The sequence below is a fragment of the Oxyura jamaicensis genome, chromosome 24 (genome assembly GCF_011077185.1).
Source record: "Oxyura jamaicensis isolate SHBP4307 breed ruddy duck chromosome 24, BPBGC_Ojam_1.0, whole genome shotgun sequence".
In the NCBI taxonomy this organism is placed as follows: Eukaryota; Metazoa; Chordata; class Aves; order Anseriformes; family Anatidae; genus Oxyura; species Oxyura jamaicensis.
In genome coordinates, this window is record NC_048916.1 from 4,301,946 (window position 1) to 4,317,779 (window position 15,834).

A 15,834-nucleotide genomic window follows, 5' to 3' on the forward strand; every position below is an offset into this window, starting at 1 on the left:
CCAGCAGCCGTGTCCGCATGGACACGGGTGTTTTTGGGGTGGGTGCGTGGTGTGGGGACGAGCTGGGGTTTGGCAAGAGCTTTATTAAATTGAGCAACCTGGGATGGCTCTTGGGCACCCAACAGGGCCCCGGTGGTGTCCCCTTACCCAGGACGTCGGTGGTGTTGATCTGCAGGATCAGCCAGCTGTGGCCGTTCTCTTTGTAGGAGCCGAAGATGGTGAAGATGGTGCTCTTCTCCCCGGGCTCCGTCAGCAGCCCGTACACAAACACCGGCTTCTCCGAGAAGGTGAACGTCTTCCAGGTTTCCCCTTCATTGGTGCTGTACCTTTGGAAAAAAAGATCAGGATGTCCACAGTGGACAGGACCTGTCCACCACGGGGCAACCTCTGGCCCCAGCCCCAGAGGCCAGCCTCCACTGTGCCTCCCTTACTTGAGCTGGTCGGTCTCCGTGCCTTGCGCGATGGCCACGAGAATGCCCCCGTGGTCGCCCCAGGTGTAATAATGGGGCCCCGACAGCGCCTGGAAGAGAAACGGGGGTGAAGGGAGAACATCGGGGCATGGGGACAAGGGGTGCCGGGGCATTTTTCATATCCCAGTGTCGAGATCCTGAATTGTTCATGCACTTTAGGATGCCCCTGGCTTAACGCTGAGATCACCCACAGCAGAGCTGTGTCGGATCAAGGGGAGAGCTTTGCTGGGCAGCACGCATTGTCAGGGCTGCTGTCTGACCCACACAAACCCCTCGGGTCGCCAAGTGTCTGGAGGCACCAGAAATTCAGCTGCTTATGGGCCAACCCCTGCTGTCAGGGCAGTCAGCTTCATTTCCCTAAATACGCAGCTGTGTGCTGTGCCATGGGCTCTCCTCCTGCACCAAACCACTCATCCTCCTGTTCCCCACCTCTGTGCCATGCCCGAGAGCCCGGCAGGGCCTCGCCGCCCTCCTACAGCAGCAGAGAAGTGCTGCTTCTCAGGCCGAGAGCTTGCCTGAGAGCTGAAGGAGAAATAGGGCTGCGGCGAGCAAAAACAAGCCCCAGAGATGGTCTGCGCATCCGCCCCCAGGAAGAAACTTGTTGTGCTTCCTGCTCCCTCCCCGGCTCTGCACAGTGAGCCCCAGCACAAAACCACTCTGCTTTCCTCCCCGGGGAGCTCGGCTTCGAAACAGAAAGCACGGATGTGCCCAACTCTGCTCGCAGTATGCACCAACACGCCCAGGGATGGTCCCGTGAAGGGCACCGAGCGCATTGGCTCCTTTTTTACTGCTTTTTCAGACCAAACCAGTGATCTGCAGAGCCAAGAGCCTTCCAGCAGCCTCCAAACCCAGGAAGCAAAGGTTGTGTTGCTGGTTCCAGCTGGCAAACAACAGCACGGGGTCGTTCCGCACCTCTGCACAGGACACAAAGGGGCTGGGTAGGGCAGCGGCTCGGTGCTGTGCGCCGCGGCTCTGCTTGTCCTCAGCATGCTTTCATTGCCCTGCGAGCCAGGGGAGCACGGCACTCAAAAGTCTCAGCTTTCTGGATACCCCCCCTGGCCCTGAGCACTTCTGTCTTACTGCAATGATCTCGCCAGGGGAAACTTTGGGTCCCCGGGTGGGTCCCCAGATGGATTTCGGAGCTGTGGCAGCAGCCAGAGCTAGTAGTGTGCCCAGACACTAACCCAGACCGCGCGGCACTTACGGGGAGGAAAAGGAGGCCGTTTAAATTCACAGGACTAAATAGCTTGCAGATGTTGAAATACCATATTACACTCACAGCAGAGAGCGCGGGCAGACCACAAATACTGCCGCAGACCAGAACACCCACTTAGTAAACAGCATTGAGCTCCCTGTAAACTTGAGGGCAACGTCCCGTGCTTCTGGAAGATGCTGGAGCCTCTCCAGCCCCTTTGCAAAAGCCCTGGCTGTCAGGCTTGTCTAAAAGGGGGCCAGATGACCCAGGCCAAGGACATGTCCTGCGAGCTGAATAAATAGAAACAGAGAGGAGAGCTCTGCTGCACGTGAAGCACTGCCTTGGCCATGAGGCTCCCCTCCACCGTGTCCATTCCTACATCTACATCCTACAAAACGTACATCCTACAAAAAAAAAATAAAGCCTTTTGGCTTTGATCTCGAGGGGCATTCAGCATCTTCCAGCTACAGCTCTTTGATGCACGCATGGAGGTCACCTTTAGTGCCTGGGGGCTGCACGGCTCTTATCAACGTCCCGCCTGCTGCACCGCCGCTGCGGCTGAGCGCCCTTACCTCCCTCCACCTCGCCCCGGCACTGCTGGAGATGTAGACGTTGGTTTTCCTGGCCATGTTCCTGCCGACAGAGCCTAGGAGAATGAGAAAAATCATTCCAGGTATACAGAGCCACTGCTGAAAATGAAGGCAGCCACCTCAAAAACTATTTTGGTCTGTGAGCCAAGCGGCAGTGATGGAGGAGCTGATTTTTCCCAATAGAAGCCAATGCTTTAAAACCAGGTATTTTAAGGACTATTACAAGTTTTAAAAGCAGCTGGGGAAAAGCATATGGCTATAAACACGATCAAACAAAACGTGCTTGTAGTTCTGCTAATGTTTCATAACTTGTTTTCTACGGGGGAAAAAAAGTGAAGCAAACAGCGATTTCTGCATGTCCAAGCCCCCCTTTGCTTGGACAGCGGCAGGAAAGAGGAACAGAGCGAAGTGGGCAAGGTTTCTAATGTCACCGTGCTGCCTCTGTGTAAAATCCCTCCTGCTGGTGCATCTGGGAGCGAGATGCCACCGAGTTCTCGGTGTCCTGAAAGCAAGGAGCCCCCGAGCCCACCCCCGTGCAGCCCCGAGGAGGAGCAGCGGTACCGGTGGCGATGATCAGTCCCGGCGCCGACTCTTTGGAGAGGATGGGCATCCTGCGCAGCTGGAAGTTCAGCAGCTGGCTCAGGCGCTGGGCCAGGTGGAGGGAGCAGCCCTGGGAGAGCTGGAAAAGCAAAGCACATCGGTGGGCATCCATCCCTCGTCCCACCGAGTCCTGCGACCCCCCTCCGCCCGGCGCTACCTCGCAGTTCGTCTTCTCCCCGTAGCGCGTCTGCGCCGGGGGCTGCAGCGGCTCCCAGGTGCCCCCCTTGTCGAAGGTGATGACGGAGCGCATGTTGTCCTCGCTGAAGGAGCCGTTGATCAGCGTGGCGATGTAGACGCCCCGCACGCCCTCGACCCGGTGGAAGTCTGCAAAGGGCTCGTTGGCAAAATACCTGCGAGGAGAGGCAAAGGGGAGCTCGGGGGGACCAAAGGCAGCTGACAAGTACTGGGATTTCGGCCGGAGGGCACGCTACCTGACCAAGGTGTCGCTGCCAGCTCCTCCCGGGCTGTAGTACAGCACGTTTTCTAAGGACAGGGAGAACTTCAGGCCCTCTGCCTCCGAGATGTAGAGGTTGGTGCGGTTGTTGTCGTGGCTGACGCACACGAACACTTGGTCCTCCGATGCGTCGGCGATGTAATATTCCTGTGGGATGCAACAGGAGGCTTACGAGCAGGGCTTACGTGTAGGGCAGTTTATCATTTCCACTCAGCTAACAGTTATTCTCCCCTCCGCCCTGCAGCGGGGAGGTCACCTCGGACGGCACCGCTCACCTTAATTGGGTGCTTGGTAACGAACTGGGCCACCCGCATCGGCTTGCGGTTGAAGGAAACCCAGAGCTGGACCGACGGCGGCTGCGAGCTGCCCAGCAAACGCTGATGTGGAGCAGAAAGAAACATTAGGAGCAGATTTCAGCCCTGAAATCACCCTGAAATCAGCTGAATGGGGCAAATCCATGGATGGTGTGGCTGGGAAGCGAGCTGGCACCCACTGCCCGTCTCCCTGAACCCAAACCCACACGGCAGGGATGGTGACAGCGTCCCTACAGCGGCGATGAACACGAGCATCCCTCCTGCTGCCCCTTCTGCCAGGTCAGGTGGAGGGAAGGAGGCTGGTTTGAAGCAGAACAGCCTGTCCTCGCCTTCCTATTTTTAATGATTTGCACGAAGCAAAAGGCGCCAGCGCTGAGCCAAAAAAGCAAAAGCTGGGGGCAACACATTTCACGTGGGATGGCAACGGTAAGAACCCAAACCCAGATTTAGGCTCCAAAAATAAGCGGCCTGATTTTTCCCAGGCTCTGCATCGCTAAGCAACCGCGGCTCCCACGGCAAGGAGCACGAGTCAGGAGGTCCCCGCGCCTCCGCGCCCGAGACGCGGCCGCTCTCTTCCTCTGCGCCACAGCAAGGTTTGGGGCAGGGACCAGATCCCAAGCATGGGACCCCCATCGCCAAACCGGGGGGTTCCAGCCAGGCTGATTCCACCAGAGTGGGTCCTACTGCTACTCATGTACAGGTAATTTTAATGCGATTTGGTGCAATGCCAGCCAGTGCAGGAGCAGGAGGAAGCGTGGCGGTGGCCCCTGCAACCCGAGAGCTCTCCAGGAGCAGAAACCACCCTGAAGAAACCCCAAATTGAGGTCATGCTGTAAAAAATCAAGGATCAGCCCAGCTCCAGCTGTCGGGGTGCTGCCCACAAACCCGAGGGCTGTGCAGGACGGGCCGGCTCCTCCACGTCCCCACGCTTCCCCTGACACCAGCAGCACGCCCAGATAAAATCTGTAGGGCGGGCGCAGCGCCAAGGCGCCGGGGCCCTCGGAGGTGCAGGAGAGATTTCTGAGAAACTGAAAGCCCTCCTCTGAGCCACCGCCTGCGAGGCGATGTGTTTGCTGCTCGCTGCTGAGGAACCACGGTGTGGCTGTGCAAGGAGCCACCCCCAAAGGGCAAACAAAGAGCTTGCTGGATCTGCCTCGATGGCAGCAGCGGGGGGGGGGAGCAGTGCTTGCATCTTGTAAAAAAGGATGGTGCTCCTTAAATTCTAAAAGAACAAGCGTTGTGTCTCTTTGGTAAAGGATTTGCCAACAGTGAAAGCACCGATAAGGTGCTTGATGCTTTCAGTCTTTCCTTTGGGTTTGTTTGAAACTGCCTGACAGCTTCAAAGATCAGAGGACAACTGAGCTGCCGGGGGACCAAAGGACCACCGCCATCCACCACCATCTCCTCTCCTCAGGAAAGCAAAGTGACAGTCGGGCTCCCTTACCATGCTGGAGCACTTTAGGCCGCTTGGACCTAGCTCACACTTGAGCGTAATCCTCGCTGACACGTGGCCTCCAGCCACCGAGCCACATCCCCCCTCCTCCTGCCTCTGCAGGCATCCCGTGCGTACTCTCGGGGCCCGGCACTTGGCAGCCTGACCTACTTCTGCCCAGCTTGATAGAAAAAGAGGGTAGGAGACAGCGGAGCTGCTCGGCACTGCCTTATCCACAGCAGTGTGAGGGCACGCAGTGAAGGCAGTGGCCGATATAGCCCATGGGGTGCCTCGGTGGCAAGCTGGTCCGGAGGCTACCGACGGTCCAGAGGCTACGGATGTAGCAGCAAGGAGCAGCATCCCTAGGAAATGCTCTCACCATGCTTTAGACATAACTACGTGCTAGCTGGTTTGGTCAGGCTCCCGGCCCCTGCCCACTGTGGCCACAGCGGTGCGTTACCAGCGCACGGTACGTACCACAGACTTGGTGGCAAACAGGTATTTGTCCCTGAGCTGGAAGTCTTCGGCGTCTTCCAGGATCACCTCTTCGTTTTCTCGGGTTTGGAAGAAATCTGTGCTGCGAATGACAGTCGAAGCCCCGGAAGGCTCGTGCCGCTCGATGTACACCGTGTTTGGCTTGTCGTAGGGCTCGACACCCCTGGAATTAAAAACAAAAAGTGAGGTTTTATCATTCCTGAGCTCACAGAGCAATGCAAAGGCACTGAGTAGCTAAAGCCCTTTACAGAGACATGTTCAGCACGCGAAGTGCGGCGGGAGCTGGAGCACCCCTGGTTGCACCCACGGTGCAGAGCCCAGGGAGCTCGGGGAGGAGGAGGCTCTGCAGTGCCCACGGGAGCCCTGTGAAAGGAAGAGGGACCGGGCACGGCTCAGGGAATGCAACGGCAATGTTTGCCCAGGTGCGTTTGCCTCCTGAAGTTACCGCGGCGCTCGGTGTTTCCTTATTTTCCTTGTTAGCTCTAGGAATGATGGGTTCGGAGACCTCGCAAGCCCTGTTTGTCAAGTGCTGTCCCTTCTGATGTGACCCCGAGGAGACGAGATGGAAATCTAGGTTAAACGGCAAGTTTGCATGCTGCGAGGCGTGTGGTGAAACTACGGAGAAGGGGATAAGGATCAGGAGGGCTCGGTGCTGTCCTGGAACACCGGCATAGCTGCCCTGCTGGAGGGAGCTCCGGTGGCCAGGGATGAAGAAAGTCGGTGCCTGGGCTGCCACTGGGTGCTTGGACAGGGTTGGATGCACCCCCTAAAAAAGGGGGGGAGAGGGCAGGAGCCGGGTGGAACACAAAGCTGCGACACGTACCAAGAAAAGGACTTGACGTGCTCCTGAATCATGATCCAGGTCTGGCCAAAATCATCCGATTTCCAGAGCTGCAACGACAAAGGTGAGAGATGCCAGGGGGACACGGACCCTGCTCCAGAAAGCGCAACCCACGAGAGGGAATCCCTCCCACCAGGAGGATTTCCCACTGCCTGTCAACCTGCTTGGTTTTACAGTAACTCAGAATTAAAAATAACTTTTTTTTTTTTTTTTTTTAATGGGTAAATATCCGGGCAGAGCCGCCTCCCTCTCGGGGCCGGTTGCAGCACCGAGCACAGCAGCGCGCTGTCACTGCCCAGCTGCGGCTGCGAGAAAGGCAAAGTTCACGAGCAGAGATAGCATCTCGCATTGCGCCAGCAAGAGCAGCAGCAGCGATAAACACGCCCGCCCGCAGGCACATCAGCCCCGCTGCAGCTCCCAGCCTCCACAGGGCCCGTGTCCCTGAGAGCTGCCTGTTTTTTTTTCTTATTTTCTAATCACTGGGGTGGCTCCCAAGCTGTGATTTTTGCGTCTTTTTTCTTGCTTGCACCCACGTTTGGCCAGCCCCAGCAGCCTGCCCGGGACATGTCCCTGGTCGTGCTTCAGGGGATGCTTGCTCAGTCTCCACATTTCGCACGTGCCACGCATGTGCGTATCTGAAGGTGATGTAATTATTTACAAAGTGTACCCTGTGCCTCCAGGGAAAAAAAAAAAGGGGCGGGGGGGGAGTTGTTTTTGAGAAACAATTTGTTATGCAAGACCCAAAGCCAAACCACATGCCCACATTTAATGCTGCAGGGGCCGTTCCTGGCTGAGCTGCGGGTTAGGACTGCAGCAGTCGAGGAGATGGGGCCAGGGGTCGGGGTGAAGCCAGGGTAGAAGCTCTCACCTGCTTGTTGGGATGGGACCTGTCGAAGCCCAAGACGAGGTTAGGGTTCCTGCTGTGCAGGAGGAGGTCTGCTGCCCTGAAGGGGATCGAGAAACCCTGGATGCTCTTGCAGAAGTCAGTGGTGAGCCAGAGGTACGGGACGAAGGCATCCACAAAGATATACTGGGGACAGAGGGAGCAGGGAGGAAGGAGACAAGCAGCAGGTCAGTCTCCAGGAGATCAGAGCAGGGCACAAGCTACCAGTGAGAGGAAAACAGGTCCTGGGGGTGCATTTGGGGTGGGTGAACTCCACAGGGGAGGACCTTGGCCCAGTTGCCCTCTCCTTTGGAGAGGGGAATATCCACGGGGATGGCAAGTGGCAGCTCAGCTGCTGCAGGGCAAGGATGTCCCACCCCACTTTACAGGAGCTTCAGGTGGGAGGAAGGTTCCCTTATCCCTCCCACCCCAAAGGGCTCGTCCCTCCTCACCCGCTGGTTGTCGGCCGGGCTGTGGAAGAACTGGGCGATGGCTACGGCGCTGCCGTTCCCGTCCCCGAAGCTGAACCGCTCCGAAATCTTTTTAAAGCTCTTCCCGTAGTCGTAGGAGACGTAGACCTGGAGGAACACAGCGGGTCACGGCGGGCAGAGGCCATACGGTGCCAAGGCAGAGGTGAAGCAAGAAGGAACCCGCAGCTGCCCCGTGCCGGAGCCGGGCAGCATCACCATGGGGTACAGCACCCTGCATGCTGCTGGGGGGTCTGCTGTGCCAGAACTGACCCCAAAATAGTGTGGGGTCATGGTCACACTGTGCTTATCTCCCAGGGCAAACCTAGGGGCCTTTCCTGCATCTCTGCCCGGAGCAGGAGGCTGTGAATGCTCGCCCAGCACCGAGGCGCCGTGGGACGGGCAGGCTGCGGTACTTACGTCGCTGTTTTTGGGACCCAGCAAGGACAGGCTGTCTCTAGCCAAGGCCACGATCACGTTGCTCTTCTCTCCTGCCCAGTGAACGACCATCTGGTTGTGGGAGTCGTTGAGGCTGACCTGCAGCGCGGAGGAGAAGGGCACCGCCGTCAGCCTGGGCTGCGGGGGCGGCTGCCGGCACCGGCTCGTCCCGGGAAACGCACGGGGTTGGGGGAAACTCCTTCAAACCGGGGCTTGGGGAAACTCATCTGAACTGTGAGATGAAAACCCTGAAGGCAACAAGCCCGAGGGCTTCGTGCCCAGCTCCTCAGACATTGGTGGGGCTGGGGAATGAACTCACGGGCATGCCCCAGCCCTGGCAAGGTGCTCAGCATTCGCTGCAAGCTACCACAGGGTTAAAGCACCGAGAAGACTTCCCCGGGGAGGAGGCGGTAAAGGAGCATCTGGTATGAACATGCTGGCGAAACCTACGTGTCTGAAGGGGTTCGTTTTCCTTGTATTTTTCCCTCAGTTTAAGAGGATTTGGGGGACGACAAGAACAAAAATGAAAGCCGAGGAACGGTACAAGGCGAGGCGAAGGGCCAGAAGGAACCGGAGCCACCTTCCCGTGGCGATCTCTGCACTGAGCAGGACACACCATTTCCATGAACAAATGCAACCAGACGCAGCCCCTTTACACCCCGTCCCCACGTTGGGCCGGGGCAGGGAAGGGTCCCTCCAGGGATGCCACGGCAGCACCGCCACAGCAGGAGCTGAAGGAGCAGGAGCTGAAGGAGCAGGAGCTGAAGGAGCAGGAGCTCTGCACAACCCCAACGTCTGTAGGCAAGCTGCAGAAATACGGGGCTAAGCCCTTCTTAGGGCTGATGCCCTGCAGCTCCCGCTGCCGCTCCCCCCGGCAGATAAATGCCTGGGAAAAACGAGGGTTTTATTCTGCAAGGCGGGGAGGTGAGTGGAACAGAAGTCTCCAAATCCCTCTTATATAATGGGTTTGTGCAAGGGGGGGAAATAATAAAAACAAATTAAAACCAGGCATGGGGGCACTGAGCAGCTCCACACAGCCCCAGCTCAGCTCAGCACAGCCCTAGTCCTCCCTTTTTCCCTGTTAAAAGCAGAATGACACATTTATTTTTTTTAGCTATATCCCAGTTAATACTGATTATTTTGTTCAGGTTCCCAGTCGTGCCCAGGATGAGGTCGGTGGCTGCAGGTTTATTGCTGTCAGGAGCTTGGGGGGGAGCCGGGGGGCCTGTGGGTGCAGGGTCCCTCCAGGGGTACAGCTCCTGAAGGCACGGCAGCGCCGAGCGGTGCCTGGCCTTCCCCAAGCACATTTTCTCCAGGAAAGGTTTGTCACCGCCTCCACGGCGTGTTCAGTAGCACTTTGCAATTTTATTTCTGCCAGAAATCTGACACCAGGGCAGTTACAAAAAAAAAAAAAAATCCAGATCAGGAGGCTCCCACCTGTGCCTCGCTTTAAACTCACAAGTTACATCCAAAGGTTTTTCCCCATGAGCTGAAAGGGACTGAGCCAAAAAGGGGACCTGTCACTGGGGAAGGGAAACCAGGGACATGTGGGCAGGGCTGGGACAGGGCTCTGGGCTGCCCGAGGAGCAGCTGGACCTCGTTACTGCTCAGGACCTGGGGCAACCTAATTAGGGTTGAGCCCTTATATAAAGGCTGAGCTGAGGCTGAGCAAGATTTGGCTGCCTGGGAGGAAGCGGTGCTGAGGGTTTGTGCTCAGCAGAAAGCTCTGGGCAGCTGCAAGCTGCTGACCTGGGCTTTACCGAAGGCCACGAAGGCACCAGGAGGCTGCCCTGTGCTGTAAGTCCCCTGGAACTGAAATCTGCCCTGTGCTGTAAGTCCCCTGGAACTGAAATTCTGGTGATCCCAAATGCTGTGGGGACATGATGCTCAGGGCAGGGACAACCAGCCCCCCTGTCCTTGCTCTCTGGGTAGCAGCAGCACCTCGTGCCTCAAGCTAACAGCCCCTGGTGCCCAGTTGACCAGGATGCGTCCTGTGAAATAGCATAGAATCTCTTATCCCTGCCCTGAGCAACCTGTCCCTGCTTGCAGGGATTGCACTCACTTGGCAGACCCCGGTGTCGCGGTCCCTGGCTCCCCAGCTGGAGGAACCTTCCCCAGGAGCTGCTCGAACCTAAAAGGAGGCAATGGCCGGTGCCTAATGGAAGCAGCATTTAGCATAAACCCCTCTTAATGGGGGTGTGTTTTGGTCTCTGCCAAGTGATTAAGTGTATATGGAATATGCATGAAATTCTAATTTGTCCTCCTAATACGTGAGGTGCCAGATGAAGTCCGGGAGGGGAGAACTGGAGCCAAGGCACAGTGGAGGCTGCTCGGAGCTGGAGTTAACGCAGTTCATGCTGCCAGCGTTGCTCACGTTTGGTTTTCCTCCTGTTAACAGCATCCCCCGACATGTAAAAGCTGGTAAGGGACAAGGGGGCATCCCCTGGAGCTGATGTCTGGCCGAGCAGGTAGGAGCTTCCTTGGGGTGCGAAGGACAGCCTGACCCCAAGCTCGGGCGTTGTCTGTGCCAGGGAGGTGGCACTGCCGTGGGATGTGTGACCACAGCACGGACACCTCGTGTTAGCTGCTAGGCAGGAGCATCTCAGGCCTGGCTGGCATCGGAGGACACCAAATCCCTGCTTCCGAGCCCCTGTGAGGCCGGGCTGCGTGGGAGGCTTGGCTTTCCCGGGGAGAAATCGCCCCGATGAGCTGCAGGCAGAAATACTGCGTGCTCGCTGGCTCCTAGCAGCTGAGTGCAGTGACAGGCGTTTGGGTCTTCAGGGCAGCAAGTGGGCTTAGGAGCTGAGTGTGTGCCGATGGGTTTATTCAGCCCTGACTTTAGTGCTTTAGCTGCAGGGTTTGGGCTTGACCTCGGCACGTGCTTTTAATGGAGACGCAATGTGGTGCGAGCGCTCGGTGCTGGAAAAAGTGGGGCTGCACAAGGAGAAGAAAGGACTCCCAGGGTTCGCTTATTTTTTTTTCCCGTCCTTGTTATGTAACGAGAATGAGATGCTTAAAAACAAATGTGGTTCCTAGAAAAATTCTGCATAATTAATAGGCTATTAGTAGGGCTTGATAAGTGAGCCTGCTGGAGAGCCACGGGCCTCTGCGGTTTTGAGCTGCTGCCGAAACTTTCAAGGTTTGAGGCTGGGACCTTGGCAGGAGGGAGGACACGAGCTTCACATGTCCCTGCTGCTCCAGGCTTCGTGTGGGAGCTTTGCTGGTTCGGCTGAAGCCTTCGTGCAGTCCCTGGCACGCTGTGGCCATGGTCCACGAGCCACTGCTTGCTTAGGGTGCTCAGAGAGCAATGCCGGAGGTGATGGTTGCAGAGAAGGAACTGGATAAATATTTTGCTCCCGTTAGAACGGGGACAGAGAAAGCTGTTGGCAAAAGGGGTCAGAAGCAAAGCTGCTGCTCGGGTAGCTCAGGACTTTTAAAGTGTAGGGTTTGTGCCTCCTGCCCCATGGCTCGCTGGCTGCTGCAGTGGGCTGGTGCTCGCCTGACCCTCCCCGTGCTGCCAGCGTGGTTTGAGCCACGAGGCAGCACCCACACCGTGTGCCCACCGCGTCCACGGCACGCTGTGCTCCTCGTGCGCTCCCCCCGAAGCTCCGTTACCGTTCCTTCTGCTCGGCTCCCGAGCATCTGCTTCCATCCCTGCCACGGTATTTTAAAATACCTTCTGTGCCTGCCGCGGCGCTGCTTGTGGCTTGGACTGAAAATGCCAGGGCCTGAAATCATTGATATGAAACACGGGTGACTCATTTCAGAGAGTGCCAGGCCCGTGTTAATTCTGCTAATACCGAAATCATCTGCTTGCAGAGCTGTTTTCTCTCCGCTACCACCAACAGAGCTCTCCTTTTGCTGCTGTGCCTAAAAGAAGAAAGGCAAAGGGGGGATGGAGGGGGGAAAATTGGGGTTGGGAAGGAAGGGGCAGGGGGCCTGGGGACCCGTGCTAGGACATCCGGCCCTGGGTGCCAGCAGAAGGTCCCTGTCTGATCCAGGAAGGTCTCTGCAGGGCCGGCAATCTAGGTCAAAATTAAGTACGGTTCAAATCCGATGTAGTGTAATTGATTTCTCCGCTCACGTAGCTGGGTGGCTTTACCCCGCAAAGCACTTTTCTCTGTCCTCGGGAAGAAAAAAAGCTCTTTGGCACTTTGTGAGTTGTTAGGGGCTAGGTGGGCTCGGTTTCGGAGATGTGCTAATGGCCTCAGAAGAAAAGCTCTTGCTCTCTGTACTCGGGGGCTGCTTTGGCTGTGTGTTATCAGGGCTGGGGGAGGCACCCAGGGGCTCCAGGCACCTCGATGCAGCTCTGCCAACCGGCACCAAAGGTCCCTCCAGCCAGGGAGGAAAGCTTTTGCTTGTAGCTGTGTGTGGAGGAGGAGGAGGAGACCGCTCGTGGTGAGCTGAGGGAAATCCACACAACAAACTGTGCTCGGCCTTTGTTGGTGTTCAGAGCAAGAGGTGTCTGAGCCTGTTACTGAAGGTGCTGAGCAAGCTGCGTCTGGCTCTTGAGAAGCAGCGAGGGCTTTGGACTGCCTTCCCCACCTTGTTTCTGGCCGTTGCGGTGCATCCCTCTCGCTCTGGTCCCCTGGCCACATCACCTGCAGCAGTGACAGGCAGCACCAGCCTCGTGCCACGCTGTCCTTCACCTCCACACCACGCTGCGAGCAGTCCCACGAGGCTGCCTCGGGGCCGGGGCAGAGCAGGGAGCTTCAGGGCACGAGCCAAGGTGCAGCATATGGCCGAGCGACCTGCCAAGCGCCCGGGAGCAGGATGCGTCCCAGATAAGGGTCCCCTGCCGTGCTGTCGGTGGCTCGCTCCAAGCACTGTCCCCTTGCTGGTGTCCCTCCCTTACAGGCTGCTTGTCTGAACACGCGATTTTCCTCTAGCATTAGAGGAGCACCAGAGACGTGGAAGGGATGGGCATCGCGTAGTGCTCATGATGAGGCAGGAGCATCGTTGTACAGGGTTTTTTTTTCTTCTGTGCTGTGATGGAGACTGGGATGTGCGGTCACCTTCCTCCTTCCTTTTCTAAAGCAGACCGTGATTTAAGGCACTGCAAGGCTTGGGAGAGGGGCTGCATCGAAAACCACTCAGAAGTGTTTTTTGGGGGGCTAATAAACTCAATGACACCCCGTACCTGAGCTTTAACATTTTCATGTCCTGCCCCAAATCAGCAGAAGGGCAAATTTTGGTATTCAATCTGAATGTGATGCCGCTAGCGAGAGCGACTCAATTCTCCAGGCAAATCCCTTCCGAAAGCTTAAAGCAACGAGAAAAGACCCAACAGAGGCAAACTTTGATGTGCAACTCCCACCGCTTCCCCTTTGTCCTGTTCTGGGTGTCGCTGGGCTCACCGCAGCCTCCCACATTCACTGCTACGTGTCCAGGCTGCCGAGGCTGCTCGTGCCTGAGCTGTGCAGGAGGGCTGGATGGCAGGCGGGGGGAGCCTGGGGGGAAAATGCCTCTCACTGAAGATGAGGGGCAAATGTCACGTTTTTTTTCTGAAAGCAGCCAAATGTTGGGGGAAGAGGAGGTGAAGCAGTTGTGTTTTTTTTTTTTTTTTTTTTTTTGGGGGGGGGGGTAAGAATTGTTTTTCCTGGCCTAAAAATCAGGTACGGGGGCTTTAGGAGCAGCACAAGCACTGTTCGTGCCCCTCTAGAGCCAGGCCTGCCCTGTGGCTGGCTCTTGCCCATCCTAGAAGTAGCAAGGAGGGGAAATTATAGGGCCCAGAGAAGGTTAAGTGCTAGCTAAGGAGGCAAACAGAGGTGGCTGAGGGCTGGGAGCCTCACCTGCGGCGTGCCTCGTCTGTGCCCCCCCAGGGAAGCCTTTTGGGGCTGCGGTGGGACACGGGCGGTGTAAGCCAGGAGGGTCAAACGAGGCAACGTCGTGTAGTCTGACGTATGGAGATTAAAAACAACGAAAAAGAGGATGGGCTATTTCAGCCCGAAGCCTCCCGCGGCAGGCAGCCTGGGTGTAATTCCTTCACATCCCTCGAGTGATGGGAAAGAGGGGGGGGGGGGATTCTGGTCCCGGTTGCAAAACTTGCCAAGTAGCTGAGCCTGAGCAGGGACGCTTTCAGAAACAGCAATTCCTGTGCTTTGCTGAGGAGCAGCTCCTCTCCCCCTCTTTTAGAAAAGCCATGGGGAATGGCTCAGAAACACAGAATCCTTACGGAGAAGGGCACGGCGCATCCCAAGCAGCAAGGCTTTCTATCAAAGGTCACCCCTTCCACATATTTTTTGCATGTTGACGTGTTCAACACAGGCGCATTTAGACGATGCCACCCACCCCAGGGCCTCGCTGTCCCGTCTCTGCACTAGCCAAGGGGCAACCTGGCGGTGTCACCACCCCGTGCCCTTGGCCACTGGCAGCTCCTGCTGCTCGTCTGGGTGGGATGGAGCCTGTGAGCATGCACCCGAGCAGGGCAAGGTGGCTGAGAACAACAGGACGAGATGGGGAAATCGGTGGCAGTAGCGCCCAGCATCTTGCTGCCGGCCGCTCTCGGCGGGGCAGATCCCACACACACAAATGATTTTGCGTGGGGATGCTTTGCTGGTGACCTGGGAGCATGTCCCAGCCCCTTCCCATGGGGGGATTTGGGCTTGGGGGGGTGGTCGTGATCACCGGGGGGGTCCCCACTGCCTCGGGGAGAACCCGGGGGCTGGAGCAGGGGATGCGGGGAAAAAATCACGCGTGGGGAGGGTGGGGGGGAGCGCTGTGCCCCCAGGCGATCACCCTGCAAATGCACATTGCGGGGGGGGGGACACAGAGGGACGGACACACCGACAGCGGGGGGAGCGCAGGGGGTGATGTAACGCGGCGCTCCGCCGCTCGGTTAATTGAACTGATCTTTTTTAATATAAATATATATTTTTAGGGTGGGGGGTTCTCCGGGTGGGGTTGGGGGTCTCGGGGAGGGGCTGGGGGTCAGCAGGGCTCACCTGTCCGTACACCTGGATGGGCTCCGGCGGGCGCTGCTGGGCTGCGCGGCGGCTCCGCGGGGCTTCCGCGGCGGGCGGCGGGGCTCGGAGCAGAACCGAGGGACCCCCCCGAACCCCCCGGCTCCCCGCCGCCGTTAAGAGCAGCAGCAGCGGCAGGAGGCGACGGGGGAGCCCCCAGGCCCGGCGAGCCCCGCCGCTGCTCGCCGTCGCCATCTTCGTGCCGCCGGGGCCGTGCGGAGCCGTGCGGAGCCGGGAGGAGCGGAGCGCCGCGCCGCCGCCCGGAGAGAATGTGCAACGGGCAGAGGGGCTCCGCATCCCCGCCCCCGGAGCGCTGCCACCCCCCCCCCCCCAGGGGGATGCTCGGGGCTCCGGGGGTGAGCCAGGGTGGGGGGGGGGGTTCTTCTAGCCCGGGGGTGCTCGCAGGAAAAGGAGCGGTGAAAAAGGAAAGATGTAGATATAGGTGGTAAGGTGTGTGAGCGGGCAGAGGGAGGGGAGAAGTAATAAGGGGGGGCAGAAAGAGGGGAGAAAAAATAAGGGGGCAGAAAGAGGGGAGAAAAAATAAGGGGGCAGAAAGAGGGGAGAAAAAATAAGGGGGAAGAAAGGGGAGAAAAAATAAGGGGGCAGAAAGAGGGGAGAAAAAATAAGGGGGCAGAAAGAGGGGAGAAAAAATAAGGGGGCAGAAAGGGGAGAAAAAATAAGGGGTCGGAAAGC

The 15,834-nt window shown here is 57.7% G+C and overlaps 1 protein-coding gene and 1 long non-coding RNA gene across 3 annotated transcripts in view; one reads left to right on the forward strand and one right to left on the reverse strand.

Moving 5' to 3' along the window:
• Positions 1-15,412, reverse strand: part of SORL1 (sortilin related receptor 1) — a 38,735-nt gene extending 23,323 nt beyond the window's left edge. For both annotated transcript variants that reach the window (XM_035346368.1, XM_035346367.1), the window contains exons 1-13: positions 15,124-15,412; positions 8,162-8,278; positions 7,727-7,852; positions 7,260-7,421; positions 6,374-6,441; positions 5,533-5,713; positions 3,585-3,686; positions 3,287-3,456; positions 3,013-3,205; positions 2,817-2,934; positions 2,238-2,311; positions 432-520; positions 148-326 (exon numbers count right to left, since the gene is read on the reverse strand). In XM_035346368.1, coding sequence (XP_035202259.1) covers positions 148-326; positions 432-520; positions 2,238-2,311; positions 2,817-2,934; positions 3,013-3,205; positions 3,287-3,456; positions 3,585-3,686; positions 5,533-5,713; positions 6,374-6,441; positions 7,260-7,421; positions 7,727-7,852; positions 8,162-8,278; positions 15,124-15,336 — 1,792 coding nt within the window. In that variant the 5' untranslated portion in view covers positions 15,337-15,412. The remainder of the gene's footprint in view (positions 1-147; positions 327-431; positions 521-2,237; positions 2,312-2,816; positions 2,935-3,012; positions 3,206-3,286; positions 3,457-3,584; positions 3,687-5,532; positions 5,714-6,373; positions 6,442-7,259; positions 7,422-7,726; positions 7,853-8,161; positions 8,279-15,123) is intronic.
• Positions 10,559-13,689, forward strand: LOC118178117. Its single transcript, XR_004756074.1, has 2 exons — positions 10,559-10,647; positions 12,633-13,689. It is a non-coding gene; the product is annotated as an uncharacterized LOC118178117 (long non-coding RNA).
• Positions 15,413-15,834: the final 422 nt, after the last annotated feature.